The 25,732-nt window shown below is 54.9% G+C and overlaps 2 protein-coding genes and 1 non-coding gene across 3 annotated transcripts; 1 reads left to right on the top strand and 2 right to left on the bottom strand.

The window, feature by feature from the left end:
• Positions 1-265: 265 nt before the first annotated feature.
• Positions 266-2,159, bottom strand: Osm (oncostatin M). Its single transcript, XM_042667665.1, has 3 exons — positions 2,122-2,159; positions 1,894-1,909; positions 266-1,670 (listed from the first exon to the last, which is right to left on the bottom strand). The coding sequence occupies exons 1-3, from the start codon at positions 2,157-2,159 to the stop codon at positions 1,146-1,148; spliced, it is 579 nt and encodes a 192-aa protein (XP_042523599.1). The 3' UTR covers positions 266-1,145.
• An 18,139-nt stretch (positions 2,160-20,298) lies between these two features.
• Positions 20,299-24,743, bottom strand: Castor1 (cytosolic arginine sensor for mTORC1 subunit 1). The gene is given in 13 exon segments (XM_042667717.1): positions 20,299-20,863; positions 21,012-21,106; positions 21,195-21,277; positions 21,462-21,575; positions 22,020-22,054; positions 22,056-22,137; positions 22,376-22,461; positions 22,463-22,510; positions 22,624-22,680; positions 22,682-22,768; positions 22,770-22,813; positions 23,900-23,970; positions 24,518-24,743. Coding segments are annotated over 13 exon segments (993 nt in total). The 5' UTR covers positions 24,631-24,743; the 3' UTR covers positions 20,299-20,785.
• On the top strand, positions 21,804-21,867 carry Trnaa-ugc. Its single transcript has one exon. It is a non-coding gene; the product is annotated as a tRNA-Ala (tRNA).
• Positions 24,744-25,732: the final 989 nt, after the last annotated feature.

Here is a 25,732-nt window from a genome sequence, read left to right on the forward strand (position 1 = left end):
GTTCAAGCCCCAGGACTGACACAAAAACAAACCAATGGAGCACGTAACTGAGGAGGAGTGGCCTCAGGCTGGCACCACAGCTGAGTGACACGTGACTTCTCCACCAAAGCCCAGGATGTGGACATTTCTAACCACCTAAAGACCCTTCCCCCAGGAATCCTGAGCCCCCAAACTCCCCCTTCCCACTCCTCCCCAGAAAAAAAAGCAACAGGTAGACAGTGGCTTTAGAAACGAGGAAAATGTTTAAATACATGTTAGCAAAATATTACCATTAAATACACATCATAAATAAGCCTTATAAATATGAAACCGATTAAAACTGATATTAAAAAATAAAAACAATAAATTAGTCTTGTGTCTCCAAGGAATCTGCCCAGCAGTTTCACACCATCTCAGCATGGGGGGAAATCCCATGTCTCGCCACCAGGGGGCGCAGCTGCAGTGGAGGACTGGGGGTGGGGGGGTGGGGATTCGGTTTGCACCCTTCCCTTGTTCCTTTGCACCATGTCCCTATATCCCAGACAGAGAGGGTGAGGCATCTCACATCATCCTCCAACCCCCACGCTTCCCAGAGAAAACCAGGGAGGTAAAGAGACCTGCCTAGGGTCACACAGCAAGTAGGAACTGAGCTGGAGCATGAGCTCCATACCCAGATCCTTCTAGACGCTCCTCCCTCGGTTCCCCCCCTTCCCCGGGATCCTGTCACCAGTGCCTAAGGTGAAGTCACCCAGACAGCTAGGTGTCTGGCCTGAGCAGCGATGTAGGAGGCCAGCTCAGGCCCTGGCCTCCCCCTCCCAACCTCACCACCACGGAAAGAAGGAAGTCTGGGATAAGTGTGCCAGTCATGAGAGGCAGGGCGGGGGGGCGGGCAGCCGGGGAGAAAGGGGGGCTCCCATCCGCCCAGCCATGAGTCAGCTTGTGTCATCAGACCCCTGAATCAATGGAAAGTCGCGCCCTCGTGGCCTGACCAGCCACCCCACTAAAAATGGGGGACCTCCAATAGTCTAACTCTTGTCCCCTCACCCTAGGCGTTTTTCCCCTTAAAGTTCACCTCTGCAGTTGGGGAAGAGATGTGGAAATGGGGGTGAGGGGGGTGAGGAACAGAATCCTGCCCTATGCATGTCATGTCCACTATGCATGTCCAGCTACCGGGGCCACGGGCTCCGGAGCGTGGTCCTGCGGGTGGCTTTGTGCAGGTGGCCTCGGTGGGGGCTGTGTCTCCGGCTGCGGCGGGGGCTCTCCCCCCATTCCCTGAAGATCGTCCCCACAGCCCGCATGAAGCCGTGGTAACCACACAGGAACTTGCAGCCGTCCAGCTTGGCTTGAAAGAGGCGTGGGCTGGGGGTTGGAGACCCCCACATGCCCGTGTCTGCCCGCGTGGGCTCGGGCGTCTGCAGGGAGCTGTTGAGCAGCCAGGCCACACAGTGGAGGTTGTTCCGGAGGCCGAGGACGGTCCACCTGGCGGCCTGCAGCTTCGGGGCATCCTTGGTCTCTGAAAACTGCGGGCGCAGGGCGTCCAGGCCGTGCAGGATGCGGCCCAGGGTGGCGTAGACGGTCCTCAGGAAGCTGGCCTTGCTGAGCGCCCGCAGGCCGGCCTCACTCGGGAAGACCCCGCGACACTCCCGGCACAGTTCCCTGAGGGAGGACGGGTCCAGGCCTTGGTGCTGGATCTGCAGGGTGGGGAGGAACAGGGCAATCAGGGGGTTCACATGAACGATCCCCCTTACTCTTCCCTGCCCGTGGATGAATATACATCCCTATCTGATCAGCCCTAAGGGCAGATGGGGAAACTGAGGCCCCCTGGGGAGGCCAAGAACCCTGAGGTTATGGGATGTCAGGGTGCAGTGGGTGGGGAGGGAGGGATTTGAGGATGGCTGCATGGGTTGGGGGTACAGGAATGAGGGTGTGCCTGCAGAATGGAACGGGGCTTCCAGAACGCTGGACTGTTTTGTTCCTGGCTGTATCCAGGTGTCTCTAGGCCAGCAGATGAGCCCAGAAGGGAGGGATGGAGTCTGGAAATTCCCTCAGGGCTTTGGTTGGGATAACTCAGACTCAGTTTCCCCATCTGCCACCTCCTCTCTGGCTGAGCCCCACAGCCCTCCACAGGGGTCAGGCACTCACATAGGGTTCCAGGAGGGTGTCGCTGGCGGCGGTGGCATTGAGCAGATTCTGGAGCTGGAGGAGGAGGTGCGGGATGGAGCTGGGACAGCCACGCATGGCCGCAGCGGCCCTCAGCAGCAGGACCCCGAGGGCCAGACCTGGGGCACAGAGGGGCAGGGTCACCTGATCAGCAGTGAGGATCCCAGGGTGGAGGTTCATGAGGTCCTGGGAGAGTGCACCCCCGCCCACCCCCAGCAGAAGCAGGGCACTGCTGTGTGCGCGCACCCAGGGACACGGGCTGGACACACGCCACACCGCCTCCTCTGGCTGCGACCATCGTGGGGCAGAGAGGTACCAGGATGGTGGCTTCAGGGTCCCCCCTCATCAGCTAGAGCTCAAGCGTGGCCCAGACTGACTCATCTACCACTGTCCTGACTTTTCTACCGTGCTGGTTGCCTGCCCAGAGACCCTGGACCTCTCTGTAGAACGGACAGGGATGGGTCAGGTCAGAACCACAGGGGGGGGAGGGTACCCCGAGCTCTGCATTCTGATGAGAGCCCGCCTCTCCATCCAAGGGGGCCACGTGAGGCCCACTGTCCAGTGCCTTAGCCCATTTCACTGATAGATACACTAAGTTCTGCCCAGGGCACCCAGCTTCTCACGCTTTCCTCTTCTCCCTCCAGAAATGCTGTGAACCCCTGAGAAAGTAGCAAAGGGGGGGTGGTGGTGGTGGTGGCAGTTCCAGCTCATTGCCCCCACCCCCATAGGCACGGGCAGCCACGTGGTCGGAAGCCTTCCCCCCCCCTCCCCCCGTGGCGCAATGGCCCGGAAGGCAATGACACCATCCACCCCTTCCTATCAGCCAGCCGCCGTGCTGAGAGGACCAGCTGCCCAGTTGATCTGGGGCCAAGCACCCCGGGGGACGGCCACCACAAGATGGTCACCTTGGCCCACCTCACAGGTGTCAGTGGTGGCAGCCCACGGCCTGTGCGGAACAGGGCCTCTGGTCCACAGAGGTGTACCAAGCAGGGCCACGCGAGCCTCTGGGTAATACCTGCCCTGATGGGGCCTGGGGTGCAGGTGCAGCTCCTCCAGCAGGTGAGCGCCAAGGCCCTGGACACTGTCACAGGCCGTGTGTGTGTGTGTGTGTGTGTGTGTGTGTGTGTGTGTGTGTGTGTGCCTGTCACACCCCCCCCCCGTGGGTGTGGCTCCTTGTGCCGGGAGACCATTGTGGGAGTTCCCAGGGGGTCCCCTGAGGCCTGACTTGACTTTCTGTTCCTTCCAGATCCTGAAGATAAAATTGGGGCTAGGAGGAGGAAGAAAAGGAGGCCCCCTCTAAACCCACCTTACTCCATTCCCCCCCCCCCCACCACACACACCCTTACTGACTTCTGGTACTTTCCAGAAGGTATGGCCCCTTCTGCCTGCCTCCTTATTCCCAGCTTCTTCCCTTTTCATCCTCTTACCTCCCACCCCAGACCCCCAAATTGTCTCGATTTCCACTTTCCTGCCTCTGCCTGACTTCCTGGCCTCTCCTGTCTCCAACACCTGGTGCCAAGCCTGCCTGGGTCTAAGAGGCAAAGGGTGCCGCCCCTGCTCCTCACCAGCTGGTACAGCTGTGCCCGGGCACAGCCAGGAGGTGCTGGCAGGAGGAAGGAAGTACTTACAGAGCAGTATTCTCTGGGTGATCTGCGCCCGCATAGCTGGGTGCCCGTACTGTGGCCCGCGCCTTTGGGGGTAACACCTCCCAGCGTGGAACCCTGTGGGCTGGCAGCCACTTTATGCCCGGGCCCGGGGCGATTGGCCAACACCTCGTGAGGTGGGTGGGGAGGGGGAGGGGGAGGGGGAGGGCAGGCCTTCTGGGAACATAACCCCAAAAACCAAAGTTTTCATCATGGCCAATGGGCGCTGGGCATCACGACGTGCCTGCTCCCCCTCCTGTTTTCTTCGAATTCATTCTTCGAGGGCAACCCCACGCCCAAGAATGAGTGATGTAGAATATAGCCTCAGCTCTCTTGGCAGCAAGAGCGTCCGTGCCATCTCCAGGGGTCTGGTCCAGGGTAGGAGGGACAGCTTGCAATCCCGGATCGTTGGATTCCTCCCCCCCTCCCCCCACCCCCTGCCAATCTTGTCCATTGGCCTTACACAGCACCAAGTTTTGGGGGCAGAAAAGGGGCGAGCCATCTTCCTTGTTGAATGCCCTTCCCGCCCTCCCACTGGGGTTGTTGGGACATCTGTAAGCAGAAACCACTAGGCTCTGGGCACAGAGCCAGAGCCAGCCTGGTAGCCCCGAGATTGTGGCTCTAGCCTTAGTAATTACATCTCCAGTATGACATCCCCTACCAAATTTTCCCATACTAAGTCCACTGCCCACAGCCAGGCCTCTTCTCTGCAGCCTGGGGAGGGTGGGGGGGGGGTGGTCTTGGGGGAAGAACTGGCCATTCAGAAGAAGAGAAAGAGAAAACCAGGCCTTCTGATGTGTTGTGTGACCTGAGGCAAGTCATTCAACCTGTGCCTTGCAACATGGACAGCAGAAAAGTGTGGCCAGGTCCACCTTTCCCGGGCCACTGCCCAAACATGGGCATAAAAGGACAAAATTTTAAAAAAGGAGATGAAACTCTTAATTCCAAGTACTAGTTTTCGGGGGACAGGATGGGGGAAGCTCGTGAGATCGGAAGGGGAAGCCGAGGGGTGGGGGCTGCCACGGCGGTTGGAGCCCGGGTTTCACTTTCTCTGAAAGATAGCGATCGTGGGTTGGTCCCTGGGTTTCTTGAAGACACAGGAGCCAGAAAGAGCCAAAGTCCTGGAGGTAGTGTCACCCTGTTGCTTCACTGTGGGGGGAAACTGAGGCCCAGGGATAAGGCTAGACCAGAAAATTCAAGGATTGGTTCAGGTCTCCATTAGCAAGTCTAGCAGGCCCAGAAAGAGGACCTTCAGCAGAAGGGGGGGGTGCCAATGCAGGGCCCCTAAGACTTGCCTGGGGGGGGGGGGGCTGTGTTGATCCAGGGGGAGAAGAAGCTCTAAGCACCACCCCCCCCAAACCCCAAACCCGGAGTCTCAACTATGAAGGGCGGAGAAGCCATCAAGGCCACTCCCACCCGCTCTCTCGGTGTCTGACAGCTCTGATGCTCATTCAACCAACTGGATCTGGTCATACTTGGTGCCAGGCAGACCTAAAAACTGGCAAGCTCACCCTAGCAGCTGCTCTGCTACACCTGCGGCTCCCCAGCGCCGGCCCTGCAGGCCTCCTCGCCCCCACCTCGCCACCCTCCTGGGCCAGTTCTGGATCCACAGCCTGAGATGGTGGCTTCCTTCCTCGGAATTCCTCATCCGCTGCCCTCCCCCTCCCCCCGCCCCCCCATCCCAGCAATGCTGCTTCCCAGGACCCTGGCCAAACCAGGAGCTGCCTGCATTTTACACAGCAGCCCTGGGGAGGGAGCTCCCTTGGTTTACAGAAGCTCCAAGAAGCCCAGGGGCTACTCAAGACCTGAGCTGGAGCTGGCTAGAGAGGTCCTCGCCCCCAACCTCTCCCCATGACTGACCCCCACACGCTCCTCTCCTCCTCCCCTGTTTAATGACACCTCTGGAGGGCAGAGAAGTGAGCCTACCCAGCCTGAGGCCACCCTGAAGACTCCTGAAAGAACTAAAGGCCAGACTAGGTGGTGTATGACTGTAATCCCAGTTATTCAGATGGTAGAAACAGGATAGAGCATTCTAGGTCACTCTGGGCTACACAGCAAGACCCTGTCTCAAAATATAATAAAAAGAGCTAGGCGCCTGTGGCTCATAGCTGTAATCCTACCTACTCAGGAGGGTCTGAGATCTGTAATCTGAGGATTGTAAGTTCAAAGCCAGCCTGGGCAAGAAAGCCCGTAAGACTTATCTCCAATAAATTACCAGAATAGCTGGAAGTGGTGCTGTGGCTCAAGTAGTTGGGCACTAGCCTTGAGCAAAATAAGCTCAAGAATAAAGCTCAGGCCCTGAGTTCAAGCCCCAGGCCTGGCATCAAAAGACAATTAAGTAAGTAAGTAAAAATAATAGCCAGGCACCAGTGGCTCACACCTGTAATCTTAGCTACTCGGGAGGCTGAGAACTGAGGATCATTATTTAAAGCCAGCCTGGGCAGGAAAGTCCATGAGACTCTTTATTTATTTATTTATTTTGGGTCCGGTCGGTCGTGGGGCCTGAACTCTTGGCCTGGGCCCTGTCCCTCAGCTCTTCAGCTCAAGGCTAGCGCTCTACCACTTGAGCCACAGCGCCACTTCCGGCTTTTTTCTTTTTGCTTATGTGGTGCTGAGGAATCGAACCCAGGGCCTTAGGCATGCAAGGCAAGCGCTCCACCACTGAGCCACCTTCCCAGCCCTCCGTGAGACTCTTATCTCCAATGAACAACAAAAAAAGCCAAAATGGCACTGTGGCTCACATGGTAGAGGGCTAGCCTTGAGCAAAAAGGAGATCAGAGACAGCACCCATGTTCAAGTCCCAGGACCTGCAAAATAACAACAATAGTAATAACAATAAAAAGGATTGGGTGGAAGCTTGGGATAATGTGCTTGGGAGGGGGATAGGGGTGCTATCCCGGGGACAAGGAACAAGGTCACCAAAGTCAAGAACCATGTGTGTGTGTTTGCTGGTAAGCAGTTGGTGCTCACATGGAATGAGATGCAGCATCCCCAAAAGACACCAAAATCCTGTCCAGTAGATTTTTAAATCATCTCTAGATTTTTTTTTTATAATTCCTAATACAATGCAAATGTTACGGAAACCATTGTAAAACCCTAACGTTTAGGAAACTATCCAGGCAGAGAGCTCCCTCAGGGGACTAAGAACACTTTCCATCAGCCATGGGTTGAACCTTCTGGCTCTGAGACCAGGGTGTGGGCGTGGCCTGGAGTGGGCGTGGTCTGGAGTGGGCGTGGCCCTGGGACCCTGCGCCAAGAGTCTGCATGGCTTCAACAGTGGAAAAGAATATCCCTGGCTGGGGAGCTGACAATCTGGCACCAAGGCACCTGAGGTTGGTTCCTTCTGGCGTGTTATTGGCTGGCTGTTATTGTCGGTCTATATGTTTATCTGTGTCTGAATATTTCTCTTTCTGTGTGTGTGTGTGTGTGTGTATGTGTGTGTGAGTCCTGGGGCTTGAACTCAGGGCCTGACTTGTTTTTCTTGGTTTTGTTTTGTTTTGTTTGCTCAAGGTTGGTGCTCTACCATTTAGGCCACAGCTCCACTTCTGGCTTTGTGTGTGTGTGTGTGTGTGTGTGTGTGTGTGTGTGTATGTGTGTGTGTGGTTAATTGGACATAAAAGTCTCAAGAAGTTTCTTTCCCTGGCTGACTTTGAACTGTGATTCTCAGGTCTTAGCCTCCTGAGTAGCTGGGATTATAGGAGTGAGTCATCAGCGCCTGGCTTGCTTCTCTCTCTCTCTCCTTTCTCTCTTTCTCTCTGTCTCTCTTTCCTTTCTTTCTTTCTTTTTGGTCAGTCCTGGGGCCTGAACTCTGGGCCTGGGCACTGTCCCTGTGTTCTTCAGCTCAGAGCGCTCTACCACTTAAGCCACAGTGCCACTTCCGGTTTTCTACTGGTTTATTGGAGATAAGAGTCTCGTGGACTTTCCTGCCCAGGCTGGCTTTGAACTGCCATCCTCAGATCTCAACCTCTTGAGTAGCTAGGATTACAGGCGTGAGCCACTGACACTCGGCTTTTTCTTTTCTTTCTTCCTTCCTTCCTTCCTTTTTTTTTCTCTTTCTCTCGCTTTCTTTTTCTTTCTTTCTGTTGTGAGATTTGAACTTAGCACTTTGCTAAGCAAACAACTCTACCACTTGAACCACTCCACTAGTCCTTTTTTTAAAAATTTCTTCTCTGTCCAGTATGGACCATGATCCTCCTATTTATGTTTCCCAAGAAGCTGGGAATGAAAGGTGTGTACCACTACACTCAGCTTCATATTGGTTGAGTTGGCATCTCAGGATAATTCCCCCCACCCCAGGCTGGCCTAGAAACTTGATCCTCCTAATCTCAGCATCCCACATAGCTAGGATCACAAGTGTAAGCCCCCAACACCTGGCTCCTAATCTCTGCTTGTAAAGCTATGGGTCATACTGGATGGAGGCCTACCTATGATCTCATTTAACCTTCTTTCAAGATCTTGTCTCAAAGGCAGCCATATCTGAGATACTGTGAGGTAGGAGTTGGATGATATAGGAGATAGGATGCATCCAGCCCATAATAACTTGCAGAAGGAGGTAGAGATGTGGGGCTCCATATAATGGAGACCCCAGAGGAGGGTCCAGAGCTGGATACCACACAGGAGGACAGGGAGTGGCCTGGAGGCATGGAGGCTGGCCTCCAGACAGACCAACCATCTGGAAGGAGCGTGAAGGAAGATGCGTCAGCATTTCTGGTGAGGTCAGTGCTCAGTGACGTCCCTGTCCCAGCAGGAAAGGCTTGCAACAGCCGGTATAAATAGGATCCCCAACCACAGGCCCTGGGCTGTCCCCTCTTCCTGGGTCACGTCAGTCAGGGCCGCGTGATTTGGAGAGGAAGAGAAGATCGGCTTGTTTCCTCAGAACTGCTGTGTCTCAGCCTCTTTGTCCCGCTCTGGCTGTGAGGGTCCTACCCCTTCGAATACAAGGACGCGTTCTAGAACGGCCTGCTGCCCGGAGGAACCCATTTTGGTTCTGGTCTCATTGCTTCTGAGCCCAGGGTTCTTGGCTTGGTCAGAGCCTCTTTCTGAGCTTCCGTTTTTTTCCCCTCAGAAAAATGCAATGCCATGAGCTTGGCATGGTGGTCTCTGATGGTCTGGCACATTTGGGAGTCAGGGGCAGCGTTTCAGGCCAGCCTGGGCTACCTCGCCAGAGCCTGTGTCCAAACACAAAAACAGCCGAATGCTACTCAAAAAGCTGAGATCTCTCCCCCACGGTATAACCCCTGTTTTCACTGTATTTGATGTTGGTAAAATTTGTGGAGGGGAAGGGGAAAAACAAATTGTTTAAATAGGGATACAGGTGGACCCATTGCAACAATGAGATGTACAAGATGTTCTATCAAAAATGAACTTTACAACTTTGGCTGGGCGGGGCAGCGAGGGGGGGAGACGGGAAAGGATGGGAAGGGGAAACAAAGGAGGAGGCAACAATGCTTGATAAGAAATGCACTCATGGGGCTGGGAAGGTGGCTCAGTGGTAGAGCACTTGCCTTGCATGCCTGAGGCCCTGGGTTCGATTCCTCAGCACCACATAAGCAAAAAGAAAAAAGCCGGAAGTGGCGCTGTGGCTCAAGTGGTAGAGCGCTAGCCTTGAGCTGAAGAGCTGAGGGACAGCACCCAGGCCCAGAGTTCAGGCCCCACGACCGGACCCAAAAAAAAAGAAAGAAAGAAAGAAATGCACTCATGCCGGGCACTGGTGGCTCACGCCTGTAATCCTAGCTACTCAGGAAGCTGAGATCTAAGGATTGCGGTTCAAGGCCAGCCCGGGCAGGAAAGTCTGTGAGACTCTTATATCCAATAAAACACTAGAAAACTGGAAGTGGTGCTGTAGCTCAAGCGGTAGAGCACTTGCCTTGAGCTGAAGAGCGCAGAGACAGCGCCCAAGCCCAGAGTTCAAGCCCCATGACCAACAAAAAAAAAAGAAAAGAAATGCACTCATTACGTTGGCCATGTAATTGTAACCCCTCTGTATGGTATTTTCACAATAATAATAATAAAAAGCTGAGATCTGAGGATTGAGGTTCAAAGCAGGGAAGTCCTTGAGACTCTTTCCTTCAATTAACTAGCAAAAAAAAAAAAGTGGAGCTGTAGTTCAAATGGTAGAAAACCAGCCTTGAGCTCAAAAAGCTAAGGGAGGCTGGGAAGGTGGCTCAGTGGTAGAGCGCTTGCCTGGCATGCATGAAACCCTGAGTTTGATTCCTCAGCACCACATAAATAGAAAAAGCTGGAAGTGGTCCTGTGGCTCAAGCGGTAGAGCACTAGCCTTGAGCTGAAGAGCCGAAGGACAGTGCCCAGACCCAGAGTTCAAGCCCTATGACCAACCAAAAAAAAAAAAAAAGGTTATAAAGCTAAGGGATAGCACCTAGGCCCTAAGTTCAGGGCAGCACACACACACACACACACACACACACACACACACACACACACCAAAAGCAAAAACAAAACTGAACATAAGTAAATAAAGTAAAAAATCAATTTAACAACAAGAAAAGAAAAATAGTTTTAAAATGAACAGAGGATTTAAGTAGCCTTTTCCTCAAAAGTGAAAAGACATTCAAATGATCATTAATGGTTGAGTTAAGCCAGGTACTGGTAGCTTACCCCTGTCATCCTAGCTACTCAGGAGGCTGAGATCTGAGGATCACAGTTTGAAGCCAGCCTGGGCAGGAAAGTCCATGAGACTCTTATCTCCAGTGAACTACCAGAAAACCAGAAGTAGCACTGTGGCTCAAAGAAGTAGAACTTTAGCCTTGAGCAAAGAGAGTTCAGGGACAGCCCCCAGACCCTGAGTTCAAGCCCCACAACTGACAAAACAAAACAAAACAAAAGGAATGGAGTTAAGGTGCCCAGGATGTGTTTGGTAAACATGTTCTAGAGGCTCCCGGGACAGAAAGAGGCTCACATTTGCTTATGTCATTGGGTGGCATTGGGTGGTTGAGAAAGGCTATGTTACATAAACCCTAGAGTGAACAAGGATCTAGCAGGTCAGCGGGGTCACTCTGGGCTGGGGAGACCCAGGGCCCACAATCTGCCACAGAATCCTTCTGGAAGCTGGCCTGTCCACAGATACAAGCAACCATGTGTTGCTGGGTACTAGTGGCTCATACCTGTAATGCCAGCTACTCAGGAGGCTAAGATCTGAGGATCATGGTTCAAAGCCAGCTTGGGCAAGAAAGTACAGGAGACTCTTATCTCCAATGAATCACTGAAAAGCCGGAGGTGGAGCTGGGGCTTAAAGTGGTAGAATGCTAGTCTTGAGAAAAAGAGCTCAGGGACAGTGCCCAGGCCCTGAGTTCAAGTCCCAGGATAGGAAGGAAGGAAGGAAGCAAGCAAGCAAGCCATGGGTCCCAGGGGACATAAAATTGGGTAACTGATCCCCTTTCAGGGCCCTACATACCAATTGAGGATGGAGAACAGGTGTGAAGGAATTTCCTTCTGCTCCGTGGCTCTCACTGTCCTGTCCGGCCTGATAGAGCCTCTTAGTAGCCCTGAGTGCTGAAATACTGTTCTACATTAAAATAACCCAAAGTTGAGAACAGTGGTTCACACCTGTAATCCCAGCTACCCACGAAGTAGCAATCAGGAGGATTGTGGTTCCATAGCAACCTGGGTAAAAAGTTAGCAAGACCTTATATCAACCAATAAAAAGTTGAGCATACTGCCTGGTTCTGGTGGCTCATGGCTGTCATTCTAGCTACTCAGGAGGCTGAGATCTGAGGATCACCATCTGAATCCAGCCCAGGCAGGAAAAGTCCATGAGACTCTTATCTCCACTGAACCAGCAAAATGTCACAAGTAGACATGTGGTTCAAGTGGTAGAGTGCCAGCCTTGAGCAAAAGAGCTAACAGTCAGTGCCCTCGCCCTGAGTTCAGGCCCCAGGACAGGCAGACAGGAAGGCAGGCAGGCAGACAGGCACTCATGCGCGTGCGTGCGCACGCATACACACACACACACACACACACACACACACACAAGCCCAGGTCAAATAGGGCAAAAAAAAAAAGAGTAGAATTAACAAAAGCAAAAAAGGTTGGAGATGGGTGCTGGTGGCCCATGCCTATAATCCTAGCTACTTAGGAGGCTGAGATCTGAGGATCACCGTTCAAAACCAGCCAGGGCAGGAAAGTCCATGAGACTCTTATCTCCAAGCAACCACTAGAAAACTGGAAGTGGCACTGTGGCTCAAGTGGTATAGCCTTACCTTGAGCTAAAGAGCTCAGGGATAGCGCCCAGGCCCAGAGTTCAGGCCCCATGACCAACAAAAAAGTTCAGGAGCATGGCCCAAGTGGTATTTTTTTTTTTTTTGGTCAGTTGTGGGGCCTGAACTCTGGGCTGAGAGCTGTCTTTCAGCTCTTCAGCTCAAGGTGAGCGCTTCATCACTGGAGCCATAGCACTACTTCTGGTTTTCCGGTAGTTAATTGGAGATAACAATCTCATGGATTTTCCTGCCCAGGCTGGCTTTGAACTGTGATCCTCAGATCTCAGTCTCCTGAGTAACTAGGATTACAGGAATGAACCACCGGCGCCCAGCTCCAAAGAGCATCTTTCTGACTACTACAAGACCCTGAGTTTAATCCACAGTACCATCAATATATAAGGCATAAAGGAGTGGAGCTGTATGCTGTTTTCTTTTCTTTTTTTTTTTTGGTTGGTCGTGGGGCTTGAACTCTGGGCCTGGGCGTTGTCCTTAAGCTCTTCAGCTCAAGGCTAGCACTTTACCATTTGAGCCACAGCACCGCTTTCAGCTTTTTCTGGTTATGTGGTGCTCAGGAATCAAACTCAGGGACCCATGCATGTGAGGCAAGCACTCTCCCACGGAGCCACCTTCCCAGCCCCTATATGCTGAGTTTTCTAGCAATGACAATATACACTTAGTTTCAAACATCATTTTTTTTTTTTGTCCGTCGTGGGGCTTGAACTCTGGGCCTAAGCACTCTTCCTGCACTCTTAGCTCAAGGCTAGTGTTCTACCACTTGAGCCACAGCACCACTTCGGCTTTTTCTGTTTATGTGATGCTAGGAATCGAACTCAGAGCCTCATGCAAAACATCAGATTATTTAAATCAGACCAATAGTTGTCTAGGACATTAGAAACAATAGATCCTATGTTAATCCTCATCCCACCCTCCCCGAGTATCAGCTGTGCCTCTGTGCAGCATTTCAGAGGTGTACATTTTCACTGGGAGCTGTTTCTCCCAACAAAACGAAATTCCAGAAGGCGCATGCATTGTGATTATGGCTCCTCACTCCTTCTGAAAGGTATCAAAGGCCTCAGAACATAGTAGGTGTCCAAAAAAATCCTGAAACAGACAAGTAGCTACGTGCAGAAGTCTTGGGGAAGTGGGAACCTCAGGTTCTTAGCCTGCAGGATCCAGATGTGCACCCACATCTGCGCACCCGGCTCCAGGGTTCTAGAAGTTGCCCACAGGCCTCAGTAGCTTCTTTCAAGCCCCTCTACATTTGCTATCCCGGTTTTGCTTGCCAAGGAAATTGATTTCTACCATTTTCAATGTACCCGAGCCACGGGATCTTATTTCTGGGCAGCCTCGAATCAAAAGATGCTGACTTTTTTTATTTATGATGACTTTTTTTTAATAAGCAAATTTGAAATCTGCCCCCCCCCTCCACGCCCTATGTAGATTGCAACACTTTCCAGGAAAACTAACTGAAAAAAAAAAAAGAGAAAACTAAAGCATTTCTCCTGCTTCCTAGTAAAGAATTTACTTTGGCTCAAATTCCACACAGGCAGCACGGGATCTCAAAGAAACTGTCTAGTCTTCACTGGAGGGGACAGCCCTGCCTTTTCTTAGGGGGAGGGCGGTAGAGGGAGGAATCTAAGCTTGGTCATGCATGTCGTAATCCAATCTATGCAGGAAGTAGAGTTAGGAAGATCATAGTATAAGACTAGCCGGAGCCAAAGCATGAGTCCCTATCTGAAAAAAAACCAAAAAGTTAAAAAACAAGGCTGGGGGCATGGTTCAAGTGGTAGAGTGCTGCCTAGCAAGTGTGAGGTTTTGAGTTCAAATGCCAATACCACCGCCAAAATAATAAATAAATCACAGTGGCGTTGCACAAAGTCTCCAAGCCACCCAGGGAACAGGCCAGGGCTGCGGAGTAGGTAGGGCAGGGAGGCCGGGCGCGCATGCGCGCTTCTCACACACGCGCCTGCGCATGCTCAGGTGCACCGAAAACCCCTTTCTGAGGTGGCGCCTCTGTCGCCCCATCCCGGAGGGGAGATGCCTGGCCCAGCGGGGCCTTCCTGGTACCCCGGTGCGGTAGTGCACCTGCACATTGTGAAAACCTTCCCTGGGACTGCCATGGGGTGCCCAGAGCACGCCTCAGCCACAGAGCTGGGGGTTTTTATGTGGTCCTGGACTTGAACTCAGGGCCTCCTGGACGCTGTCCCTTTGCTTTCTGGCTTAAGGCTAGAACTCTAGTGCTTGAGCCACAACTCCACTTCCAGCTTTTTTGCTGGTTAACTGGAGATGAGTCTTACAGCTGTTCCTGCTTAGGCTGGCTTCGAACCATGATCCTCAGATCTCAGCCACCTGAAGAGCTAGGGTTGCAGGTGTGAGCCACTGGTGCCAGACAAGCCATGGCTTGCGCATCGCCAGTCTACTCATCTCCCCTCAAGCCCCACAGGGCAGGAAGCACAAACAGGGCCAGTGAGGCCATCCCCTGAGTCCTGGTCCCAGCTAGAGCCAGAGCTCATCCGTGTGTCTCAGGTCGGTGGGATACAATTGTGGTCTCCTTGGGGCAGGCCGAGCTGGTTTTCTGGCCCTTTGATCTGCAGCCCTTGCTGCACAAGCTGAGGATGAAGGGGAAGGGGAAGAAGGAGGAGGGAGAAAGAAGTAGCCACCCTGGGCCTTCTCTGGATGCAGGCTGCATGGACAGCAGAGGTGGCTGGGATCAGACTTTGCCTTGCGGGGAAGACATTGGAAAAGTATTGGGGGAGGGGCAGCATCCCCACAGCGCTGGGACACGAGAGCGCTGCACCATGAATTGCCAGCCTGAGGCCGTGAACCAGACTAGACGCTGTGGAAAGGCACTTTCCTCCTCTTTCAGAGGCTGCAGGAAAATCTCTGGGCATTTATTTGAGGGAGAGAGAGAGAGAAAGAATAAGCCAGGTGCCAGTGGTTCACACCTGTAATCCTAGCTACTCAGGAGGCTGAGATTTGAAGATCACAGTTCAAAAACACCCTGATTAGGAAAGGTCATGAAACTCATCTTGAGCTGTGGCTCAAGTGGTAAATGCTAGCCTTGAGCCAAAAAGCCCAGGAATGGCACTCAGGCCCTGAGTGCAAGCCCCAGGACCTGTACAGAGAAAGAGAGGGAGAGGGGAGAGACAGACAGACAGATAGACTGGAGAGAAGGTCATTGAAGCACCCCATGACAAGGCCTACTAGTAGCTATCCAATGGGATATGGGGGTTGGGGTTAGATCCAAATATGGGGGTTGGAGTTAGATCCAAAAGAAGGAAGGAAGGGAAGGAGGGGAAGGAAGGAGGGGACGGAGGGGAAGGAAGGAAGGAAGGATGGAAGGAAGGAAGGAAGGAAGGAAGGAAGGAAGGAAGGAAGGAAGGAAGACAGGTTGGCAGGCAGGGCTAAGGCATTACATAAAATGTCAAGCATCTCCACATCTAGAAGGCAGAGCTTAATCACTAAAGGGTGGACAAGACAGAACTGAAGGTCCTTCAAAAGATTCTGAATAAACAAAACACAGAGTAGCTATGTAATGGAGTATTATGTAGTCCTGAAGAAGACTGCCATATTACCACCACATTTCAAGTACATGATGCTAAATGCAAGAAGTGGAAGCCATGTGCTGGATGATTGTAAGCGTCTGTGTAAATGAAATATCCAAAAGAGGTCAACGCAGACCAGTCAGGAAGTGAGAGCGAAAGGAGCAGGGCCGATGAACATGACGTCTGCTTCTGAGGTGATGAGTGAGTAATGCCTTGGCACTCAGTGGAGTTGAGGGTGGTACAACATTGTCAGCGTGCTAAATACTGCTGGATTATTCAATGGTTTTAAATGATTAATTTTGTGTGGCTCAAGTGGTAGAGTGCTTTCCTAGTAAGCGTAGGTCCCTGAGTCTAACTAAACTAAGCCGGGTACTGGAACTTGAACTCAAGGCCTCAGGCTCTGCTTCAGGTTTTTGTTCAAGGCTGGCACTCTACCACTTAAGCCACAGCTCCACTTCTGGCTTTTGAGGGATTAATTGGAGATAAGAGTCTCATGAGGGTCTGGGAAGGTGGCTCAGTGGTAGAGCGCTTGCCTCGCATGCATGAGGCCCTGGGTTCGATTCCTCAGCACCACATAAACAGAAAAAGCCGGAAGTGGCGCTGTGGCTCAAGCGGTAGAGCGCTAGCGTTGAGCTGAAGAGCTGAGGGACAGCGCCCAGGCCCAGGGTTTAGGCCCCACGACTGACCAAAACAAAAAAAAGTCTCATGAACTTTTCTTTCCCAGGATGGCTTTGATCCCTTGATCCTCAAATCTCAGCTTCCTAAGAAGCTAAGATTACAGGGATGAGAAACCAACTCACAGCTTTCAAACTTTTCTATTAGTCAACTAAAATCAGTCCATTTTTTAGCCAGATGTGGTAATGCACACCTATAATCCCAATGCTCAGGAGGCTGGGACAGGACTGAAAATTTGAGGCTAGCCTGAGCTAAGAGGGACTCGTCTCATTTTTTAAAATGTTATATTATATAGCTTTTACTTCACATTTTTAAAAATGAAAGGCAGACTTAAAAACAATACAGCAAGATCTGAATATGTAGCTCATTGATAGAGTGCCTACCAAGCACGTGAAAGACCCCGGGTTCATTCATCCCCAGTGCCAAATGAAATCAAAACAAAGCACAGAGCAAAACCCCAGGAAAACCAAAGGGCTGAGACAGTGAGTCAGGCTACAAGGAAGGGTTCAAGAGGGGTCAAGAACGAGTCAGAGGCCCCAGGCCCTTCCTGGAGCCCTGCTTCCTACTAGTCCACCTTCGGCCTTGAAGAGTACTGACCTCAGCCCATGTGTGTGTGTGTGTGTGTGTGTGTGTGTGTGTGTGTGTGCATGCATACACACGTACATATCAAAGACATGCAGCCCAGCCACTGGCAGCGTGCGTGCATGCACGCACACACACACACACACACACACACACACACACACACACACACACACACAGAGAAGCAGGCCCACAGCCGGTGCTGACTGACATCCATCTCTTCCATCCGTGTGGACACTACTACCACAGCCCTGCAGCACCGCCCACCCATGGGCACGCGTGTCCTACACGGCATCCCCTGTCCCCTCGGGGAAGAACCTTCTGGGCACCGTCCCCCCCCCCCCCCCCGGGGGCCTCCTTGTGTCGGACATCCAACCCAGGGCAAGCCTGGGAAAGTGAGACAGAAACCGCAGCCATTGCCCAATCCCCACCCAGCCCTGTGCCCGCCCCAGGTCAGGCCTCGCGTGCCTGCCCACACCCCCGTTGCCACCGGCAGCAGACACCCCGCCACCAACGCACACAGCTGCCATGACAAAGGGATCTTGCAAAACCTTGCTATCGCTCGGGGTTCAGCTCCCCCCCCCCAACACACCTCAGGGAGACTCCCCATCTCCTCTCCAGGGTGAACCTTTTTTGGGGAATTCTGGTGTCTGCCTGTGTCCAGCTGTGTGACCTTGAGGAAGCCACTGAGCCTCTCTGGGCTTCATTTGCACCTGTGTGAAATGAGGATGGTGGAAGACCACCCTGAATAAATACATGCATGAATGCGGCCTGCTACTCACCCTGTGGTCAGCCCGCTGCAGGTGGACTCCGTTCCCCCAGGCTGCTGCTTCTGAGGTCTTTCCCCTGGGAACACCAAAGGGCACATGGCATTGCTTCTCTCACCACTATGGAGGATCAAGGAGCCACTTGGGCTAGCACAGGACCCAAGGGCCCCCTGGGGCAGGGGTGGAGAATGGGTCGGGAAGGCCTGGGCTGCACCTGTCTGTGGGAATTCCTTCCTCTGTGTGAGGAGGGGGCTGAGCAAGCAGAGAATCAGGCTGTGGCTGGGTTTCCCTCTGGCCCTTCTTCACCCTCCCAGGGCCATACTTTCCTCTCCCCCCCTCCCCGCCCCACCCCATTTGTATCATGAGATCAAGTCCCTGGGCTTCCATCTCTGCCTCTGTGGGAGGCTTGGAGGCTCCTGGGAGGCCCATGTCCCCAATCCTTGGCCTGAAGTCACCCTTAGGCCGGCCATGCTGCCCCCGTCCCCACCCCGCAGGAGGCAGCAGGCCTCTGAGCCCCAGCCTGAGTGAACGGAGCCCCCTGGAGACACTGACTTCCCTCAGCCATTTCTCCGACCCCTGCTGGGTCTCCTCCGCACACCCGCAGTGGATCGATTTGGGACCCCAGAAGGCCCTACAGTGCGCAGGCGCACTCAGACACGAGGCAGGGACACAGGTGGGTGGGCAGGCTGCCATGCACCCCTGGGTCTGAGTCAGACCAGCCTCCTGGGGGTATGCTGTGGCCATCTCGCCCAGGCCCGGCCATTAGTAACCCCCCAAATCCCACAGCCAGTTGGGACCTGGTTTAAGGGGCCTGGTGTGGCCTGAGGCCCTCTGAGAACCAGGGTGACACAAACACCCAAAGCAGTGACTCACAGACAGACAGACAGACAGACACCCCAAGCCAGGGTCAGGAGCGCTCCAGATGTGGCTGACAGCCCCATTCTAGGGTCCCCATCTCACAGGCCCTCAGGAACAGAATCAGAACCCTTCAGAACTTTCTACTTCTGACTCCAAGGAACTTCTCCCATCTAGGGTCTCTAAAGGGGCAGCTACTACATTTCTGGGCACTTGGGGAAACTGAGGCTGGAAGAGGCCTTCCCAGGCCTCTGCCGCTCACTCACCAGGCCACGGCTGCGCTCTCAGCTGGTGTCATCAGCGGCCTAAGGAAGGCCCCAGCCCTGGGGTCCCCAGGACCAGAGCGGGCGCACTGCCAGAGGCTAGGCCCCTTGTTCTGGCTTTTCTGGGGAGCCACAGTGAGGAGGGAGTACGCAGAAGTCACGCCCTTCTTCCCTTCCCCAGCCTGGGTGGGGCGGGGCTGAGCTTGCCTGATAACCCCCCCAGGGCATCTGGGGGGCCCCCTTGACGGGCTGACGGGGGTTCCAGGCCTTGTTGAGGGGTGTGTGGCCCATTATGGCACAAAAATCTAGGCCCAGAGGAGCCTATGCCCACTTGGGCATGGTAGGACAGAGCCAGCTCTGGGTACCTTCAAGGACATGCGTTGTTGTCCTAGTCATGGGCAGAAGCCCAGTGCCCAGGCCCGGCCACCAGAGCTCTGGGAAGGCCCATCAAAGGGACAGCTGGAACTTAGACTTGGCCAGATGCTGGTGGCTCACACCTGTAATCCTAGCTACTCAAAGAGGCTAGGATCTGAGGATTATGGATCAAAGCCAGCCTGGACAAGAAAGTCTATGAGACTCCTATGTCCAAGGAACCACCCAGAAAGCCAGCAGTGGTTGCTGTGACTCTAGAGGTAGCCTGCTAGTCTCGAGCGCAACAGTACCCGAGTTCAAGTACAAGAGCCTAAAAAGAAAACAAAGAACTCAGGCTTGGTCCAAAAGTAAGCAAGGGACACCTGGAGAAAGGTGCTCGGGGATCTTCTTGACGGCTTCTCCACACCCAGGTCAAGGACACTCTAGGCAGGAAGGTCTGAGTGTCTCTCTGCCCATGCCCACAACTTTCTGGGTTGTTCTGGAAGCAATAGGAATGGAGAAAAGAACCCAGACTTGAGCAGCAGACAGCCCTGTGCGGGATCCATGTGTCATGTCGCCTCGGACTTCAGTTCCTCATCTGAATCATGCCAGTGGTTCATGTACTGCTCAGGGGAGTGGAGGTAAGGAGAGGGCCCAGAGTGTGACTAGCTCACACCTATCATCCCAGCTGCTCAGGAGACTGAGATCCAGAGGCCTGGTCCAAAACCAGCCTGGGCAGAAAAGTCTGTGCATCTACTTCCAACTCACTGGCAAAAAGTAGAACTGGAAGCATGGCTCCAGGGATAGAACACCTGCCATCAATAAGCAAGCCAAGCCAATGTGAGGTCCTGAGTTCAAATCCCTCATTGGTGAAAGAAAAGGAAGCTGAATGTCAGTGGCTCAGTAATCCTAGCTGCTCAAGAAGCTGAGATCTGAGGATGGAAGTTCAAAGCCAGACCGGGCAGGAAAGTCCATGAGACTCTGATCTCCAATTAACTAGCAAAAAAAAAAAAAACCACACCAAAAACAAAAGTGGAGCTGTGGTAGGTACTAGCCTTGAATGGAAAAGTTACAGGACAGTGCCTAGGCCTTATGTTCAAGCCCTAATGCAGCCAAAACACATGAGGAAGGAAGGAAGGAAGGAAGGAAGGAAGGAAGGAAGGAAGGAAGGAAGGAAGGAAGGAAGGAAGGAAGGAAGGAGAGAGAGGATGAGCCATGGTTGAGAATGAAACTCAGAGGAGAACCAAGAACACAGAACAATCTAGTCAATATAAAGTCTTTTATTAACAGTTTAAAAAAACAAAAGGAGAGATGCAAAAATACTTTCCTTAAGGCACTGTCAGAACTCACCTGGCCAGCGAGACAAGGGCCAGACCTGGAAGACAGCCGCGCCCAGGGGGCCAGCTGGCCCCAGGGGGAGGGGGAGATGGCTCAGGCCTCGAGCAGGGACTGTGCAAATGCCAAAAGCCCACGGGGAGTGACGGGTTGGAGGCATAAGCCCCAAGCACCAGGTTCCCCTGCGTGGGCAGAGCAGGGAGGGGGCGGGCACCTGCCCAGGGCCCCTGGGAAAGCAGGCCTGGGTCCCCGGGCGCTGGTGCCTGCACGCAGCTTACATACAGAAAGCGGAATGAGGGGACCCCCCCGCCATGCTGTAGGAGTAGGGGAGAGGGCTCATTCCGTAGCTTGAGAAAATAGCTCAGAGAAGTCTCTGGAAGCCCGGTGGAGAGGAGGCGCTGGCGCCTGCTGGGGTCTCTAGGAACCTTCCGATACCAGACCCTCCTGCCTTCGCTGAAGAACTTGGATGACGCTGCGGATGCCATCCTCGGGCACCTGGGGGGAGGCGGCAGGGAGAAAGGGCGGGAGGGAAGGTCAGGGAATGAATCCAGGCCGGCTGGGACAGCCTCTGTGGCTCCCTCACTTCCCTGGGCCTCAGTTTCCCTCCAGGCTTCTCCCCAGCCCCCAGGCCTGTGGTGCTCACCAGGGCGTGGTCAAAGTTGAAGGTGCTGATGTAGTAGGCAGAGATGTCAGCAGCAGCCAGGGGTCCGGCAATCTGAGCCACGATGCCACATTCATCTGGGGGTTCAGGAGGGTCCATGTAGCTCACACTGGTGGCGGGGGTCACCGCACCCAAGGTCCCCTCCCCTAAACGAGTAGCTCTCACCGAAGCCCAGTGGATGTCCACCAATTCGCACCATCCTCCACAGCTCTCCGGATGAGCTGGTCAGCAGGAGGTCACTGGGAAACCTGGAGGACAGGTGTGGGGGGGGGGAGGGGGGTGGCAGGGTCACCCATGACCCCATCTGCGGGTGGACCCTTTAGCTGACCTGCCTGCTGATGGCAGAGCCTGGTACCCTCCCTCCCTGGGGGCTGGTTTAGGGTCTGTGCCCCCCCCCCTTCCCATCCACCTCTTGGGTCAAAGGTCACATACTTTTTCTGCGTCTCGGCATCCATCACGATGGAGATGTAGCCCTCGATGAGGGAGAAGGCGAAAAATGGGATGGAGCTGGACTCGAGACCGTCAGAGGCTGCCTCTCTGGGGGCACTGAAGAAGGCCCCAAATCAAGGGCCCTGCCATGTACCCAGCAAGTTCCATCTCCTAATCATCGGCCCACAGACCCCAGGGAAGGGACTGGAATGGGTGGCCCTGGCAGCTCTCTCTGGCTTTCAGGAACCCCAGAGAAACAAGGCCAAGCACAGAAGCAGCAGGCTGGATGGACAGGACAAAGGTAGTTAGCAACACTGGTGTGAAAGCAGAGACCAGAGCTGGGAAGGTGGCTCAGTGGTAGAGCGCTTGCCTTGCATGCATGAGGCCCTGAGTTCGATTCTCAGCACCACATAAGCAAAAGGAAAAAGCCGGAAGTGGCGCTGTGGCTCAAGTGGTAGAGCGCTAGCCTTGAGCTGAAGAGCTGAGGGACAGCACCCAGGCCCAGAGGTCAGGCCCCACGACCAGCCAAAAAAACAGAGACCAGGTGCACACTCAGCCCACCTGTGCGAGTAGAAGAGTACATCGATGAGGATGGTGGGCGATGGATGGCAGCGTCTCGGGGTCCAGCGTGAGGACACAGAAGCGGTTCTGCGGGCTCTGAATGGGGTGCACTGTAGGGCTGGACCCTGTTGGAGGTAAGAGGGTCATCGGATCAAAAGGCATCTGTGGTGCTGGGGCGACCTCTGGTGGCTGGTCGGGGGAAGGACCGGAGTGGGCAGAACTTTAGGGCAAGGGGCAGAGCTGGGCTCGCTCTCCTGGAGCCCTCACCCTTCATAAGGGAAGGGTGCCTGTCTTCCCACACCCATGGGCCCACCCACACGGGGGAGAACAAAGGCATGTCAAGGGGCAGACCTCACCCATGCTGGGCACGGGGAAAGCCATTGCTGGAATCTTCCCTGATCACAGGCACAGGCTCCCCACCCACTTCCCGGTAGATATCAAAACTCTCGAGCCAGGGTATGAATTACCACTGACAGGTCCTGCTCTCGAACCTGGGCCACAGAAAGATTGTACATTATGATATGTCCCCTCCCCTCCCCCCCCCCCCCCCCCCCCGCCATTATCCTTGAGCGCCCTGCCCTGCCCCAGAATTACAGACACTCACCAGGATGAAGTCTGTTTGATATGTAGACAACATCAACACAGACACACGGTGCTCAGCCCAGGGGTGCGATGACGGAGCGGGCAATCTTGGTGACCCCAGCCGCCTGCACTGCCGTGCCGCTGTGAGATGACACATTCATCACCAGCCCACGTGGCCTCGGCTACTTGCAGGAACTCAGATGGGGGCAGTTCTGTGGGCGAGATGCACGGGCCTGATCCGAGCCTGAAAGGGTAGCCCTGCCTTTCTCTGAGCCTCAGTTTTTCCTGGTTGAGCCTTGGGAGGTTCTTAGCAAGGTACGGGACAGGGCTGGAGACTAGGGCTAGGGTTCTGAAATTCCCTATGTAGAAAAGAAGTGATTCAAGAGCTGGTCCGATAGGGGTTAAACCTTTCCCATAAAATTAGAAATCCAGACTCAGAACTGGGTTCAAATCCCAGCTTTGCCATTTACTTGCTGCTTGATGTGGGGCAGTGATTTGAGCTTGTTTGTAAAATGGGATCTACACCTCGAGCCTGTTCATGATCTCCTGACACCACCCAGGAGGCGCCAGCAGATCATGTTGGCCAGAGATGCTTTCTGTTTTGCAGACTGACTTCCCAGCAATACAAACAGGGAAAACTAAGGCCTGAAGTTGGGAGTTGAAGGCTAGACCAAACTCCAGCTGGCTGGCTGAAGCCTCCAGGCCTGTCAGATGGGCCTGGACAGCCAAGAGTTGAAGCCACATGTCAGCCCCAGGGCCCAGGGAGGGACCAGGGCTAGCGTCCAGTCCTGAGCAGGAACAAGGGCCAGAGAGGCTGCTGTTCGCCCAAGCACAGCCAGGAGGCCCCCAGGACCCTGCTCTGGGATGGCTGCCTGCTCCCGCATTCCTTCCCCAGCCCTCAGACTCCAGGAGTTCCCAGACCAGCAGGGGAGGAGCTGACCAACTCGAAGGAGATAAGAGGAATAGTGTCTAGGAGGTCAAAACTGCTGCAGGAACCCCCAACTCTTGCCTGAAGCTGTTGGGGGGGGGGGCCTCTGTGCCGGCCTGAGGCTTACTGCCCCTCTCTCACACCTTCAGCCCGGCATAGATCTTAACTTTTTCAGGCCCTCATGAGAGACCATGTTTAGACACCCCCTCTCCAACTACACCCATTTTACATAACTGGACACAGCCCAGAGAAGGGAAGAGATTTGCTGGAAGACACACAGCCCCTGAGTGGTGGATTCGAACTCAGATCCTTTAAGGTCCAAGATTTCTCAGGACTTGAGATCCTGGACAGAGAGCACAAGTGACCCCACCTGCAAAGCCCTCTTCGTCCACCATGAGGGTGTAATCCTCCGGAGTCTCCGTCAGGCTGAAGAATTTGCACCTGATAGGGGTGAGGGAGGGTCTTCAGCCGGGGAGGAAACCCCAGCAGAGGGGTAGAGGGAGAACGGATTCTGCTCCCACTGCCAGTGGACTTCCTGACCCCCCCCCACCCGGCCTCAGTTTCCTCCACTGAGCAATGGGGGTGTAGGCCGCGCCTTGGGATCGCGAAGTTCTCAGCCTCCTCCAGACCTTCCCCCGCCCCTTCACGCCAGGGAAGGGGGGCCTCAGACACCCCGGGACGCCAGCCCAAGGGGCACCGGACCTTGCCCTCCTCCAACCTGACGAGAGGCGTCCGCCAACGGCCGTGGCGGGCGGCCCCCGCCTCGCCCCCTGCGGAGCGCAGCGGGTCCCACCCCGGGCTGTTTGCGCCGGCCGGCACTGGCCCCGGGACGGGGGCCGGATAGGCGCGTCCCAGGAAGGGTAGGACCAAGCCGGATGGCGGCCGGCGTGGGGAGTGCCTCCCCACGCTCTCCCCCTCGCTCCGAGGCGACCCTCGTCCGCCAGCCCCAGCCCAGCCCCCACCTGCGCCCCCCAACCCGGGCGCGCACCGGCTGCGGCAGGGTAGGAGCAGCAGCTTGATGAGCGGGTGGGTGTAGAGCCAGAGACCGGGCCGGGCGATACTCAGCACCCGCACCCGGTGCTCCAGGATGTGCAGCTCCATCGCGGCTAGCGCGGCCCCGACCCCGCCGCCTGCTAGACCCAGGCTGGAGGCGGGGCAGCGGGGGTGGCGCCCCGGGACTTAAAGGAGCCGCGGTGTCGCGGTATCCACGCCACCCGCTACGCGGCGGGGCCCGCCCAGCGCTGTGGCCCCGCCCAGCGTCCTCCCGGATAGACACGCCCCTCCAGAAGCACAGCCAATGAGGGTGACCACGCCCCCTCCCCGAACCAGAACTTCACTCGCTGGCTGAGCCCTACCCCGGATGGCTCCACCCCTGGCGCCCTGGCTCAGCTGTGACCCCACCCTCTCGCGAGGCCTGAGGCCCCGCCCTGGCCCCGCCCCCGAGCGCGGCTCCCCCCCCCCCCTTCCGCAGGACGTCTGACGGGCGGGGCTCGGGAGTGTGCCGGAAGCGCGGGCTTGTTTCTTTCAGGCGTGCACCTCGGCCTGCTGGTTGCCGTCTTAAAGATACGGAAGGGGCTGAAGAACTCTAGTTCGGCTGGGACCTGAACGCAGGCCCTAAAGCCCGGGGATGGGAGGCCTGGGGGACAGAGGCCCAGGACCCTGATGGCCCAGTGATTTGCTCCCCACCGTGTGAGGGCCACTTTCCCCACCTTTCCACGTGCAAAGCTGGAAGGGGTGGGGCGGGGCCTCCAGAGCTAGCTGGGCAGGGGGTGACCTACCCCAGGTCCACAGCAAGGACTGCCTAGCATTGGCATGGATAATACTCCCTTTCCCAACTTGGGTGGGGGCCTACAGTGGTGCCATTTTGCTCACCCAACTTCCAGACTAGAAGAAAGCTCCCCACCAGTGCTCAGATAAGGAGAGCCCTAGCCATCTCTCAGCGACATGCTGTGGGGTCGGCAATGCAGGTGGCCCCAACTTATGGCTTGAGACCCTTCACAGGAAAACTAGGCCAGAAACAAGCTCCACAGGGGCCTTCACAAAGACGCCGTCAGCAGAACCCAACTGGCTTGAGCACATCTAAATCTCCCCTCCTCCAAACATTGGCAGACACCCCAGATCTGATCAGGCTTCTGCAGGTCTAAGGCGACCCCAAGGCCAAGCAAGCACCAGCAAGCTCACGTTGGTTCCTAGGCAAGGCCAG

Source organism: Dipodomys spectabilis, unplaced genomic scaffold, assembly GCF_019054845.1.
Source record: "Dipodomys spectabilis isolate Male_0828 unplaced genomic scaffold, ASM1905484v1 ptg000416l, whole genome shotgun sequence".
NCBI lineage: Eukaryota > Metazoa > Chordata > Mammalia > Rodentia > Heteromyidae > Dipodomys > Dipodomys spectabilis.